Source organism: Homalodisca vitripennis, chromosome 1 (assembly GCF_021130785.1).
Source record: "Homalodisca vitripennis isolate AUS2020 chromosome 1, UT_GWSS_2.1, whole genome shotgun sequence".
Taxonomy (NCBI): Eukaryota; Metazoa; Arthropoda; class Insecta; order Hemiptera; family Cicadellidae; genus Homalodisca; species Homalodisca vitripennis.
The window spans coordinates 98518604-98534207 of NC_060207.1; the positions used below are offsets into that span (position 1 = coordinate 98518604).

At 33.5% G+C, this 15604-nt stretch overlaps 1 protein-coding gene across 1 annotated transcript; it reads right to left on the bottom strand.

Annotated features, from left to right (window-relative positions):
• Positions 1-370: 370 nt before the first annotated feature.
• Positions 371-3849, bottom strand: LOC124367485 (CCAAT/enhancer-binding protein-like). The gene has a single exon (XM_046824343.1). The coding sequence runs from the start codon at positions 3744-3746 to the stop codon at positions 2994-2996; it is 753 nt and encodes a 250-aa protein (XP_046680299.1). The 5' UTR covers positions 3747-3849; the 3' UTR covers positions 371-2993.
• Between the last annotated feature and the right edge of the window lie 11755 nt (positions 3850-15604).

The window sequence follows — 15604 nt, forward strand, 5'->3', positions numbered from 1 at the left end:
ACAAATTCTTGTTTTACTTTTTAGTTAATAGTTTGGAGGTTTACAGTATACATTACTTAAATACTGCACACAACATTACTTTGTTCTGTCGGGGGAAGGGGGGCAGTTCTATTGCAATGCGGGAGAGAACGAAGCGAGTAGGGTGGTTGTGGGAAAATGCAAAATTAGTGACGCAGCAACAAGTAGGGAGAACCTCCAACAATAAATTACCTGTCATTCAATACAACGAAGCAGAACCCCTCCTGGGTGAGTATGCAAAGAGAATGCCTCAGATGAAGGGGCTTTGCAATAATAGCCCCACTTGTTCTCTGACTCCGTGAGTCCACCCCTCCCATACCTTCCCACAGCCCTTTGGATCTTACACTAAAATGAAACACTCCGTAAAGAAATAATTCATCTATATTTTACAAAAATTACTCTTTGTACACATACAAATATTTTTACATCATTGAGACTTAATTTAATTTTCTCTTTAAAAAACTTTTAGGAAACAACACATAATAGTTTTGAAATATTATGATAGGCAGTTGGACTTAACCTATAATACGCTCCTAACGAACAACAGTTGTTGGGTAAAACAGACAAATTAATGCAAGTACAAGTAGATGGCTCTACGTTTTAGTTTCGACAACAATAACATTGGCATAAAGAATAAACCTCGTACAGTTTTTTTAACCTAATCAAAAACACATATTTTAACTGAAAGTTTATTTTGTTGACATCAGTGACCACAACAAAGAATTGTGTTGTCAATTTTTAACTCCTGATGTCTGTTGCAGATTGCACCAACTTACAGAATTTCGTTTTAGCACGAAGCGTGTACGTGACAGATCATTTTCATAATTATTTTACTCGTCATACTGGAATTAATTAGTTGAAATCCATGACAATAATTGCACTTTCATCTCATAATATTATTTTTTTAATTGTTTTTTACAGTAGTACGTAAATGTTTAACAAACAGTCTGCTAAATTAAAGTGCACAAATATAAACTAATTTGGGGATTATAAAGTAAAAGTGACTTGATATCGACTTCGATTTAAAAATCCCATCAACGGAGTAAATTTGATGGCATATTTTCATATTTTTACAAAGCAAATAAATAACAGTTTTATAATTAAAAAGTCTAAGGAAATATTTACGGCAACAAAATTATTCATTTATTCTTCGGCTTTAATTAATATGAAGGTGTTATTATAAATCCAGTTATCTGTGGAATTTTGTAGAGTTGAATTAAAGTTAAACTCGTAAATAAGTTTTTGTATAGACGAGTTTTAGTAATTGAAAGCTAAAACTGCAGAACCTAATACTACTTTATTCGCAAAATAAACAAACCAATCAGTTATCTAAACCAAACTAACAAACGCTGGTCATCCAAATAAAGAAACGATTAAAAGAGTAACTACATAAGTTTAAGTACAACAACTTGTGCCAGATTGTTAGTTGTTAACTTTAAATATTTTTAAATTGAATTTCGTCTTCACTTTGTTCATTAGTCTAGTATAAAAAACATATTTTCGACTTTTTAAGCGAAATATTCTAAAATTCACTATTAATTTGTCTGTTTTATCAAATCTAACAAAATCTAACACTCTCGAGAATCAAATGGTAACATTCAAACTAACGAACAAAAGACAGACAAAATAAGAAGAACAAGTTTTTACATTAAGGTACGATAAGTTATAAATAATAATAATACATAAATCTATTCATCTACAATGTACATATATCGATAGAAGATATCTAATAACAAAATAGTGATTTTACAAGTTAATGTATTTTTATACATATACAAAATGTAATAAATAAATCATTCAACAAGGCACAACCAAAGATTTAAAAGAGGGAAGGACTAAATTCCTAATAGCTGTCTATTGAGAGATCCTACAACGGAATTAATGATTAGGCCTTGAAAGAACTTTGGGCTGAGGTTTCAGAAAACAAGTGCGAACAAAAATGAGTGTATGTATAGAGAAAAGGAATTGTAAAAATAAAAAAGATATTAACCTAAGTTATCAGTCGTCGAAATGGTATATAACTTCATTACATGAAAATGAAAGCTGCATCGACATAGGCAAAAGGTAACTTTAGGTAACATGCACGTAGGTAATCATAAGTAGGCCTAAAATTATGAAACCTATTCATATAAAGTGTCTTTTATTGACCGACTTCGTATGGATCGTCTTTCAAAACAAGCTTTTCCAAAATTAGCACCAATTTCGAAGCAGTCGGCACCAGCTAGGCCTAACATTAGCAGCCCAAAAGACATTACCTACCGTTCAAGGCACTTTTACATATAAAACATTAAAAAATAAATTCTCTCTCAAAGTTGTTTTCAACAACATCTGGAATATAAAAATAAACTTTAGTTTACAAATAGATCACCCGAGAACTAAGTAACAAGGGCGTATAAACATGTTAAAAAGTCAACAAGAGGCTTGGCCTTAAAAATTTCGTAGCGTCTTCTTATCAAAAACTACGCATTCACACTGCCAACTGATAAGAACTATGAGTCATCTCAGAACGGTCCTCTAACCTAAAATAGATCTAATGTCAAAAAGGATCGTGTCATAAAACCTGTCTTTAGATGATCCTGTCAATAGTTTGTAAGGTTAGGTCAGGTTAGTCGGTTATCTCTAACATTAACATGAACTTTGGCAAAGGCAGACAGCGATAAGCGTACTTGGGCCAGACTTATGTGCTTTAATGGGAGTGGTGCTCTCGATGGATATCTGAATGACTGAGTCAATGGTAAACTACTGTACTCCCGGCGCAAAGCCGAGGAGTAAGAATAAAGTACGGGTCATACGAAAATGTTATCGGTGATAATAAATAATATGGTCTGAAAATTGTACTATCCATAGAAATATCAGTTAAGCTAAGTGGGTATTATTGACAAGGACGTATATTAATAACATACCGTTTACTTTCTCTTTCGCTTTCACAGGTCCGAGCGATCACTCCTAACACTCACACATACACACTGTCACAATCACTGTATTCCGTGCTGATACGAATCCAGGTGTTTGTTCAGTTCACGGTGTAGGTGTTCGGGCAGCACTCCCACGTTCGTGAACAGCGATCTCAGAACGTTCAACTCTTCACTCAACAACTCGATCCTCTTCTGTAACCGTTCGTTCTCCTTCACCAACAACTTCACTTTCTCCTCCGTCTCTCTCGACCTGATCTTGGCCTTCTCCCTGGACTTGCGGACGGCGATGTTGTTGCGCTCTCTCCGCCTCTTGTACTCGTCCGTGTTTTTATCCACACTTTTGGAGCTCTTCCTGTGCTGGTGATGATGGTGGTGGTGGTTCAGCTGGTTCTTCAGCAGGGGCGACGGTGTCGAAAAAGACGTACCCCCGCCGTTGTTGCTGATGACGGAGTACGAGGGGACCTGAGTCCTGTAGTCGTTGGCCTCTATGGGCTCCTCCTTGATGCTGGGGCCCCCTGTCGAATTGGAATTACTGCTCTCGAAGTGTACCGGCTGGGGCATATAGGCCAACGTCGTCCTGTGTTGGAAGGGCGGCCTCACGGTGACCGCCGCCGGCTTAGGGCCGTTGAGGATCTCCGTGAAGAGGCCCTCGTTGAATTGGCTATCGTCTATGAGGTTCTGGAGATCCAGGCTGATTTCTGGCGTGTTGAGGTCGGCGAGATCCGTGTACCGCTTGATGTGGTGTTGGAGTTGTTGTTTCTTCTGACTATCCAGAGCCGAGGGCGCGGTGTCGTACATCTGAGGCGAGTCCATGGCGGCTCACTGACAAGGCTGTGCACCCACTGCACACTCCATCCACCGCGACTGCTCACTCACTGACTCACGCGCGAATCCTCACTCCCGCCACCCGCTCTCCCACTCTAGGCCCGGCTGTAAAGCGATTAGCGGCCGGCTGTTCCGCATTCTGGCGACACTGCTGCGACCTGCCGACGGTTTCGGCAACTACTCAGTCTACTCGCCGCTCGTGGTGGCAGTAGTTCCGACAGTCAACCTCAGTGTAAACAAAACACCTTATCGCGAAGCTAAACACAACGTTGTCCTCTACACCACCTTTTCTCACACTTTATTAGTTTTACGTTATCAGTTGTTTCTTATATATAGCTGTTATATTTTTTTACTTCTGAAATTAGTAAATGAATTTTGAAAACTAGTTCTCTAAGTTTGTTCTCACTACAAGAAACATTTTTCTTAATGATAACAAGTCTTAATATAATAAATTGAATTAGAAATAACAGTTTTGTTAATTAAAATTAAGTCATAAATATAGATAAAGTTCGTATCCATTTACACCTGTAACTCAATGTACATACAATCAGTCTGCACTTTGTACTCTGTTGCGATAATTCCATTTTGGTTTCGTTGTATAAGATCAGTGGATTGAAATAGTTCATCTCCATAGCCGTTCGAACTTAACTCGGACTTTAAACATTGTAAAGTCCATACTGTGAACGGTATTAGCTCAATGTTCTTTTATATCACAAAACAAATTCGAAACAATAAAAGTTATGGTTCTTGAATTTTGAAAACTAGTTCTCTAAGTTTGTTCTCACTACAAGAAACATTTTTCTTAATGATAACAAGTCTTAATATAACAAATTGAATTAGAAATAACAGTTTTGTGAATTAAAATTAAGTCATAAATATAGATACAGTTCGTATCCATTTACACCTGTAACTCAATGTACATACAATCAGTCTGCACTTTGTACTCTGTTGCGATAATTCCATTTTGGTTTCGTTGTACAAGATCAGTGGATTGAAATAGTTCATCTCCATAGCCGTTCGAACTTAACTCGGACTTTAAACATTGTAAAGTCCATACTGTGAACGGTATTAGCTCAATGTTCTTTTATATCACAAAACAAATTCGAAACAATAAAATAATAGTAAACGTGTTGAATCTCACCGCCTTCCTTGAGTTTTGCATTACATTCAATTATTAACTGACGTTTTAATTTTATCAAACCTTTAATTAAAAGGTCATCTGATTTCTCTTTTCGTTAGTTTAAAATTGTGTGTTTATCACACGAGGTTAATATAAAATCAAGCAGTTTGAATATATCTTCATAATTATTAAGAAATGAGATTCTTAATATCAACTGTCATCTAGACTTGTGATCATAGATCTCTAGAGTGTCCGTGAAGGAGGTATTTATGATGGATGCATAATGGCTTTGCATACAATCCATGATGCTATAGCTATTTCTGAAACTAGTAATTAAATGTTTTGTTGTAATAAGGTATTAGAGTTGTAGGTATTGTGTGTTACCATTATTTCAAACAGCACAAACGACTTTGACCTGTACAAAAGTCGAAAACATAACCGTATAACCGGTAGTATTCATTTTAAATTATGAAAGATGCAATAAAAACTATGTGTATGAGCTACCATTTTGTACTGGGTTAAGATAGAAAGCTTTAGTTTCCACTGTTCTTTTGTCAGGAACGTTCAAATGAGGGTAGGGTGTCACTTAATAGTTCTTGATATTTTAAATTTTGAGTCGCCCCTCCCCTCCCAAAATCCCATTTTGGGTAAATGGGCAAATTGTAACAGTGCAGTGATTAAAAAGTTAACTTCTATTTCCTAGAAAGGTGTCCCGGTTTCCATCTCATATATATATATATATATATGTGTGTGTGTGTGTGTGTGTGTGTGTGTGTGTGTGTGTGTGTGTGTGTGTGTGTGTGTGTGTGTGTGTGTGTGTGTGTGTGTGTGTGTGTGTGTGTGTGTGTGTGTGTGTGTGTGTGTGTGTGTGTGTGTGTGTGTGTGTGTGTGTGTGTGTGTGTGTGTGTGTGTGTGTGTGTGTGTGTGTGTGTGTGTGTGTGTATATGTATATATATATATATATATATATATAATAAATGTATTATATAATATATGTTTTATACATGTAATAATGTTTTTAATATTCTATAGTAAACTTTCTTTATATGCACTGTATTATTTTCAAAAAATGTAACGGTAACTTGTTAGTCCACCTCTTCATTCAAATATGAATATCTTAGAATATTTTTAATTAATCGTATTCATTTTTAAAAAGCAGTTAATCAAATCAAAGTTAATTTTTTTTATCTTGAACCTGGTGACAAAATACGGAAAGAACTCATTCTTCATACTGATTACTACTGCATTCGTATCAAACTGTTCCAGTTGTATCAAGCGCCTTAAACATACCGATTTTATATCCTAATGATGTTAATGTGTTTCATAAAAACTGTATTAGAAAGGCCTGCTATTCTAAGAATAATACAAAATTTGGATTTTGAATCAATTTTATTCATTCATATAGATAGATATGGAACTGATCAAACGTTTTTGGTTGTTTTATAGTTATGAAACTCTGTTCTTCTTTCTGTAGTATTTTTAAACGTTTACTTAAGTTATATATGCTCATCATTTCAAAGCCACGTGCGCAGGTTAGAATTGCGGTAGCTCCTTCAATTAATGAATCGTAGTGTCGGACATATACGTTTATGTATTGCGTTTTAGTAATACACGGCGCTTCTAGGACGGTAAATTAATAACCGTACTAACAACTCGCGGTGTGACGAAATCAAAACATCCTTTCCCTCTACTTCTGTTACTATCACTAACTATTATCTTATGTACTATATAACAGAATGAGTGGTATACTGATATTAATATCTTTTTGCTTACTTTAAGGTTCTTCAGTAGAAGAATCTGTCCATAGAAGTACAGGCTAAAACTTATAAAGAAATTAGACATTGGTTTGTATAATTTTTTGGGGCCCACAACGTTTTCATTTCTTATGAATATGACATAGTGTAAGTACAACTTCGTAAGTACAAATATGAACATGTTTACTTGTCAAATAATAAGCTTTATGTATTGGCACTTGTATTGAGCCTATTCAACTAAAACATAGTTACATTGTAGCTTAGTATACGATCATCTTAAATACTACACAATGTATCAAATGAACTAATTCCTAGCTATCATCGGTTTACACCTTCCTCTAAAATGAATGGATTTAGAAAAAATAATCAGAGTAGAACAGAATACATAGTTTAAACTTAGTTATTCAGGATGGATGATGTAAAACATAATATGATTCCAGACCTTTTCATCGCTGTCTCTTGTATAATATGCGTTACACAAATGTGATTTTTATAAACTCACCAAAGTACAATATCAAATAAATTATGAATACGCCAAACCATATGTCCCGTAGCAGGGTTCGCTGAGATTGCATGTAGACTACAATTTCAAATCTATAAGTTACAATTACAATCACAGTTACTCTACATATTATGTTATTATGTCACATGCTAAAATGACACAATATATATCGTATATCTTAAACAAACGTAAACAACATAGTTTCATCGTAATCCTCATCAAAATAAGTACTAGCTTTGTGGTTTATAAGAATATCTCCAGTAAACATACTAGACGCCAATATGTTATAATTTTCGAAGTATTCAAATTAACCCAATACTTAGATTATACAACATGATTGTAAATAATTTTAATAATTTTAAAACGTCAGGTAAAGCTCCTTTGGACACAAGACAGTAAACTAAGTGTACATGATGAGATTTGAATATTCTGCTAATAATACACCATTACATTGCTCGCAATTTACGTTTTGCGTCTATTTTTCGAACTAAAACCCCAAAAATACTTTATAACACATTATTATATAAGACATTACTTTTATAATAAGACTTTTCAAAACTATCTACAGTATATTTCAGTAATAAACAATTATTTCCAGTACAATAAGTTATTATTGCTTTAAAATCCAGTCATCACAGTTAAACATTTTTAGACTAAAACGTAAACCTTGATATGTAAATACCTAGAAATAAAACATTACACTATGTTAGCAAAAACATTGTTCATAGGCGGCACTCGATGTCGAATATATTTTTTATTTAATAGTTTAATAGACAACTCCAAAAATGTATGGCATGCCTCATATCGATTAAAATATATAAGAATACTAGCTGTTTCCCGCGGCTTCGCACGCGTCTCTTAAGCTTTGCCCGTATATTTCTTTGCCTTCAAATAGTGTTTGGATATTTTAATATACGTAACTACTGTGTTGTAATTGCAGTTTATAATGTGCAGGCGCTTTGATAACTTTTATATCTTGCAGTACAGCCTGGTGGTTAGTTACATCAATGGGCATTGCGTATAAACCTTCTACATAGAAAAATACAAATTTTCATAGTGATCGGTCCAATAGTTTCTGAGTCTATAAAGGACAAACACACAAACATTCATTTTTATATATTATGATTGCAGAAACAGTTTAAACAAAATTTGTCGTTTCTCTTAAGCTTACTCTATGCTTTAAAACTATAAGTGTAAAGAAATTTATATATAAATATATTTTTTGTCGCATTATATATGTTTACAAAGAACAGCTGATTAAAAATTTGAAAAGACTCTTTCACTTAATAACATATGTTTGCTGCAATGCATTTCTTACGGGTATTTCTGTAACCAGTGGGGCGGAATCCTGAATCGGGAAAGGGATAAAAAGTATCCTATAACCTTCTACAGATCAAGACGAACAAATTAAAAAAAAAATTAGGCGAATCCGTCCAGCCGTTTGTGAGTGATGCTGTTACACACGAACAGTTTCATTTTTATATAATAGACTAGCTGTTTCCCGCGGCTTCGCACGCGTCTCTTAAGCTTTGCCCGTATATTTCTTTGCCTTCAAATAGTGTTTGGATATTTTAATATACGTAACTACTGTGTTGTAATTGCAGTTTATAATGTGCAGGCGCTTTGATAACTTTTATATCTTGCAGTGCAGCCTGGTGGTTAGTTACATCAATGGGCATTGCGTATAAACCTTCTACATAGAAAAATACAAATTTTCATAGTGATCGGTCCAATAGTTTCTGAGTCTATAAAGGACAAACACACAAACATTCATTTTTATATATTATGATTGCAGAAACAGTTTAAACAAAATTTATCGTTTCTCTTAAGCTTACTCTATGCTTTAAAACTATAAGTGTAAAGAAATGTATATATAAATATATTTTTTGTCGCATTATATATGTTTACAAAGAACAGCTGATTAAAAATTTGAAAAGACTCTTTCACTTAATAACATATGTTTGCTGCAATGCATTTCTTACGGGTATTTCTGTAACCAGTGGGGCGGAATCCTGAATCGGGAAAGGGATAAAAAGTATCCTATAACCTTCTACAGATCAAGACGAACAAATTAAAAAAAAATTAGGCGAATCCGTCCAGCCGTTTGTGAGTGATGCTGTTACACACGAACAGTTTCATTTTTATATATATAGATAAGCAAAATTAAGAAAAAAATACAAATAACAACAAAGTACCCTTAAAAATATAAAATTCAACTGTACAAAGAATGTAAAATGTTTGCAAGGTAAAAAGCTACAGGACTACGCACAACGGCACCCCAGACCCAACAGAAGTGATTAATCCTCATGTTTCGCAAACTCGCCAACAGAGTAGCAAGCTCCGTGCACCAGTATGCGCCTTAGCTTCCTCTTAAACAGTAATTTCCTACTTTCAACATGTCTAAGAGCAGCTTGTTGAACAGTTTAGCTCCAACCTTAGATGGTAGAGCTTCGTAAGCCTGGAGCCTGTGCCGCGCAGATCTAAACACATCCCGCCCTCTGGTGTACTCATGAACGTTCCTCCCCCGCGTCACCTCACATTTGTAACGACACGACAGTAAAAGACGGGCTCGTTTATGTAGAGGGCTGGGAAGGTTAACAAGTCAAGTTCTCTAAAAGAATCCCTACAGAATTCTCTATTCCTATTTTTGCAATGATTCGTATTGCTTTCTTCTGAAGGTTGAAACACCTCTGGAAATGGACATTAGCACATCCTCCCCACAGTGTTATGCCGTATGACATATGTGAGTACACTAGGCCATAGTAGGCCATTTAGTTAGCTTCCATGGGGTTACATTAAACAAAATGAATTGATTTATTTACATGATAAGAAATCGCCGTTATAATTTATATAAGTATACATAAGTAGGCCTATATTTAAAGATCTCCCCATTAAATTTTGATTTGCTACCTGTGTTTTAGTGATGACCCTTTTCTTTTTCGTCGGTGGAACTATTATATGTGATAAGAAGTCAAATATGGATGGTAGTGTGCCAGGCTTCAACAACACAGTTAGGTAGTATTTGAAGGGCTCGGGAGAAAATAGTGCCCACCATCATTTTTCAAGTATTGAGATATTCAACATTTAAAGTTTTAAAATATTCATAAACCAAAATTTAATAAATAATTACCAATTTTAGTGTACAGGTGTTTAGGATAAGCATCTCTTTCTTGTATTACTCCAATAAAAATAAATTGAAATCTAAAACTATATTTTTAATACACATTTTAGTCTTAAGACTCAAAAATTGATGGTTGGCACTTGATTTCCCCAAAGAAGACGACTTAAATTTTTTAGACAAGCCTACTTGTATTGTAAAAACCAGATAAGAGTAAAAATACAAGAAAAAACTGCTTGTTATAAGTTTTAAAAAGCAAACACACTATTTAAGACGAACATCTTATTAAAGCTATTGACTTAAATCTTCTTTTATTAAAAAAAAACCAACACAGAAGCAATATTTCACTCAATGTCTATGTCTTCTTCTTCTTCCTCCCAATCATTGTCTGGAATGAGACCACTGTGTTATTCATTATAGTTAGATGGAATGTATTTGAGAAGGGTTTTAACATCTTTTAGCCCCTTTTGTTGATTTTGTTTGGCTCATTACGTTTCATTTTGTGAATGATGGGAACAGAAAGCCTCCCTTACTTCTGCAGATGCAAAATTAGAAATTCTCCATTCATGATATGCTTGAGTTTCATTGCATAAGATATCTTAGCTTCAAATCTAAATCAAGGAGCTTTAAAAAAAACCTTAGGCACCGCTATCTGTGTCATCCATTTGTATAGATGAATCGTCAGAACCATGTAAATCATAAGAATATTGACATTTTATTCACACAGCCTCTGTTGAGGCTGAAGTTGTGCTGCTTCTTGACACTATTTTCCCAAAAAATTCGATGAAAACAGCAGAGGAAAGTCAATGCAACTGATATAGCGTACACTCTAATGGAATTGATTGAAAATTAATCAGTGCTGCTTGTAATTCATTAGATAATTTCAAAGATAGCGTCGCCAGTCCAGTTTCAACAAAAATGATGGTTGACACAATTTCCCCCGAGCCTTCATTTGAAGTTGGTACTGGGCAAAACGTTTACAACATAATCTTGAATGCTTAAATGGAGTGAAGTTTTCCTTTTTGCCACTATGATCGATTTCTTCTATCGCTTTTGATCTTGTGGGGAATATGTACAAAATAGCCTAACTAGGCCAAAGCAATACCGTAAAATCTAAATCAAAACATGATAAAGTTTACAATGTAAATACTGTAGTTTACAATGTAAAACGACTAATTTGAAATATAATTTACGGTATTTTAAATTAATCGTAAGCTATGGATTTACAAACACTGCATACCGTACTGTATTGCAACGCTATTAAACTAATATATGTGATTAATACAAACATCAATCCATAAATTGATCTTCGTATGAAAATTGCACTTGAAATATTACAATGTTTTTTCATATCCATAAAAATACTACACAGTGCCTTTTGTGCTGATTGTTTCAGTTGTATGCAACAATTTTCTGCTCCATGATGAGAATATCCTCTATTTGTAATCAAACATAAATAATAATAACAGGAAAAGAGAGAACCTGGAAATAGCTACATGCATAATCACCGCCAGCAGCGTCTGTCAACAATAGAGGCCAGTTAAACAGCCCACAAGTGTAGGGGGAGTTAAGACGTGCTGGCCGCTAGGTCACCAACTAACCAGTGTGATTATGCATACATCGCTGGTCCATACATGGACGCCTCTTGGTGTCTCTAAGTTTAATTTATTTGTTGAATATGTATATTTTATTTTAGTGTTTAAATGTTAAACATTTTTAATTTTTAAAATGGCTATGACGAAGTGTGTGAAGACAGAAGTATTTTTATGTTTCAACAAGATGTGTGTGAAAATGCAATACTAAACCCCGAAATTCGAGCAATCAAATATTACATGAAAAGATGTGTGACAGTCAAATACTGCAACCTTATTTATTTTGTCTAACCAATCCTTGAGGCAAAAGTGTTCAAGTGTAATTTTGCGTCTGTGTATGATGTCATTCTTTGATTGTTGTTCTACATATTATTATTACTCGTATATCCCCAGGCTATTATTTGAAGTGAAAAAAAAAATCAGCTTGTGACAGACATTGTAGTACATACAGTAGATTAACTAACAGTGCAGGTCTGTCTGGATGTAGGATTAGACCATTCTGTCACAGACTGTAGCAACTACAAGAAACAATCCGGTTGGTAGTGAAAACTTAGCTCTTTATTTTAGTTTTTTCTTTCAAGAATTACTTAATGACATGTCACATTCACAGTATTATATTAATAATAATGTCTTCTTTTTATAACTGCTAACCCTGTTGTCCAAATATTATTTGGATGTAAGTTTTCTGTTAAATTTCAGGACATTTTTAAAATAATCAAAACTTCAGAAAATTGTCAAACTACTGAAAGGACTACCATATATTGCATGTTGTATATTGTATATGTATATTTTGTATCATATGTACTTTCTAAAAACAGTTTTCTGCTTAACCTCCTGTTGTGTTGGCTTTCAAGTTAACAAAAACATTTTTCACCAATTTTCTTTGTTCACACTGCCACAGAAAAGTAATAAAAATCCTTTTAACTAGCCTAGTTGATTTCTGAGGCGAAGACATCAATTTTGGTGAGATCTAGTCTACTCCTAACTCTTAAACAGTCATTGTAATTTTAATTACATTTAAATCAATAAACTATAAAATTGAAGAATTAAACTTGAGTTACAACTAAAAATAAAAGGAAGCGCAAATATGACTGGCGAGATAGCCTACATATTTTAAGTGCCTTTTTAAATTTTATCGGCCCGATCAATATTCTTTGTTTCTTTAGATCTCTCTTCTAACTTAGCTAGAATAATCTGGTATCTGAAGGAATCATCCACTGCGTTTTGGTTTACACAGTTTGAATGCGTTAAGTTTAGAACTTTTATTTATGCCTACACCGTAAGGATTAAGGAAATTAAAATAGGCTAGTTAGTTCGTGTTATCCTTGACAACATAGTAGATTATATGTGTAATTTCATGTACAAAACTCAGTAGACAATGATAAAGAACTTTTTGTTTAACCAAATTCACTTAACCTTTTTAAAGTTTTTGTCCATATTCTTCAATAATATCCTGCATTTTAAATATCAAAAAGTAGACGATATTGATCTTCCATTCACATTCCCTAACGAAATGTGAGTTGGTGGCTTTGGATTCTCAAAATTCAAATAATGGATAATGTGGTAATACTAATAAGTCAATTTGCTGACGAAAGAAGGATCTTGGCATCCAGAACTTCCACACAGAGATCCCATAGAAAACCAGCAACTGCCAAACTAACTGGGATATGTTGCGATTGATGGCTATCATATGAAATCAAATACTTTATTAATGTATAATTAGTCATATATATGAAATAGGCCAGATCAATAATATTAAGGTAAAGTATTAAAATAATATAAAAGAGCGCCCTGTAATAATGTTGTTACTTGTTTAAACAGTAGAAAGGGAGCTAATTAACTGTATAAGGGTTTATTTTTGTCAATTATAAAATTTGTGTTTGTACTGCGTAAATGATTGATTTTAAAATGAAATGCGTAATTACGTAAAACATTTCATACAATTAGTGTGAAAGAATTGCCTGATGTGGGATCCAACATCACAAAATTGTTTTTTAAGTGGTCTACTATGTTCAATAGGCCCTACTATATAAATAATTCAGATGGTTTTATGTTGTAGTATCAAAAGTTCACTGACACGTGGTGCATTATATGCCTATATGCTATGTTCAATTCAATTCAATATACTTTGTACGGGGTAATCGTCTGTCCCGAGAGTACTAGTTACCACAAACCGAAAATACCTGGTATAGGTTACTGTTTCAGGTACTTTTACGATGCAGATACTTCACACATTACGTCGTTCCTGATACAAAGTACCCGGACTCGTTTAGCACTAGCAGTAACATTATGTGTTCACTATATGAATCTAAATCAGTACAAGTACATTTTGTACTCGGTTACTGAAAGTACTGGCCAGTGGGCACAGTTAAAAGTCACAATAAATAACCAGAACTAACCTCACTTTCGTAGTTGCTATGTGACGGTAACATTGAAATATTTAGCGTTTTGAACAAAATTGAATTATTATATATGAAGTGCCGTGTGTTTTGTGAATTAAACTAGTTATAAAGTTTGAATTTATATATTTGATTATGATTAAATTAACATAAATGTTCTTTTTAGTTGAAAATAGACTATTAGGTGATCGATTTAAAAAAAATAAAATGCTCTTGGGGGAGGGACAGGTCTCGTTCGTCCCCTCCCTCCGTCGGTACGCCACTGCATGTAGATTCATAACTGTATCATCAAAAAGTTTCTTTTTACCATTAATCTGTTATTTACCTTTCTTTTTTAACAGCTTAAATTTTTGTTTTAAAATCTCAGTTTTCAGTAATCTATAGGTTCTCTTTTCCTAGTACCACAATTTCGATATTTTTAATTTTAAAATAATTTGAAATTCATTTAACATGGTTATTTTTCCAATTTTAGTAAAGTGGGAAAGCTAGTTTTAAAAATATAAGCAAATAGAATAGAAAATATATTTGGGTTCAACAGTAGTCTGATATACATCCAAGAAATTTTCACTTGCCAGGTGCTTAATAATAAATCTGTATTTTCCCTAGTATATTTCTTACACTATTTATTAACTCAGCCTACTTTCTAAACTGTCAATTTCTAACAATTGTCCATCGTGATCTGAAAAGTGTATTGTAATACTAGATATTTTAACCTTTTACATCTGACGATGTTAGTAATAAAATTATATATTACAGTTTTGGATTATGAAATAAGTAAGTACTTTATACTCATGATCGTATGAATGTAAAATATTAATAAAAGTAAGAGAAGTTTTATCCTTATTCAAAATATTTATGTTTAAGTCTCCTGCAATAAGAACATTCTCATACTTTTTGCAGAATAAATCAAAAAGGAAAACAAATTTATTAAAAAAATAACATTCAAGTAAGTATTGTTTGGGAAATCTGTTTATGCATACAGTAAAAATTTGTGAACATTTATCTACAGTTATTTCTGATAAACGATATTCAAATTCTTTATCTTCAAGAAGACTATGGCAAGATTAATATTTTTTACTTTTTTACCCGTGTGAATATATTTTCAGTCGCTACTCAATGAATGATTTCTTGTGAAAAATTAACACTTTTTTGTAGGTATTTTTTTACATTTAAACAGGATATTTATGTTCAAATAACTGTCATTGTCCAAATTCATTGGGTTTAAGTTAGTTCCTACCTTATTAATAACCATATCAATAAAATTACAGACAAGAGCAGAAACGCCTTAATTGTCATAAAACACTAGTTTAAATCTGAAGGAGGCAAGCAAAAATCACTAACACTGGACTGACCATGGAGTT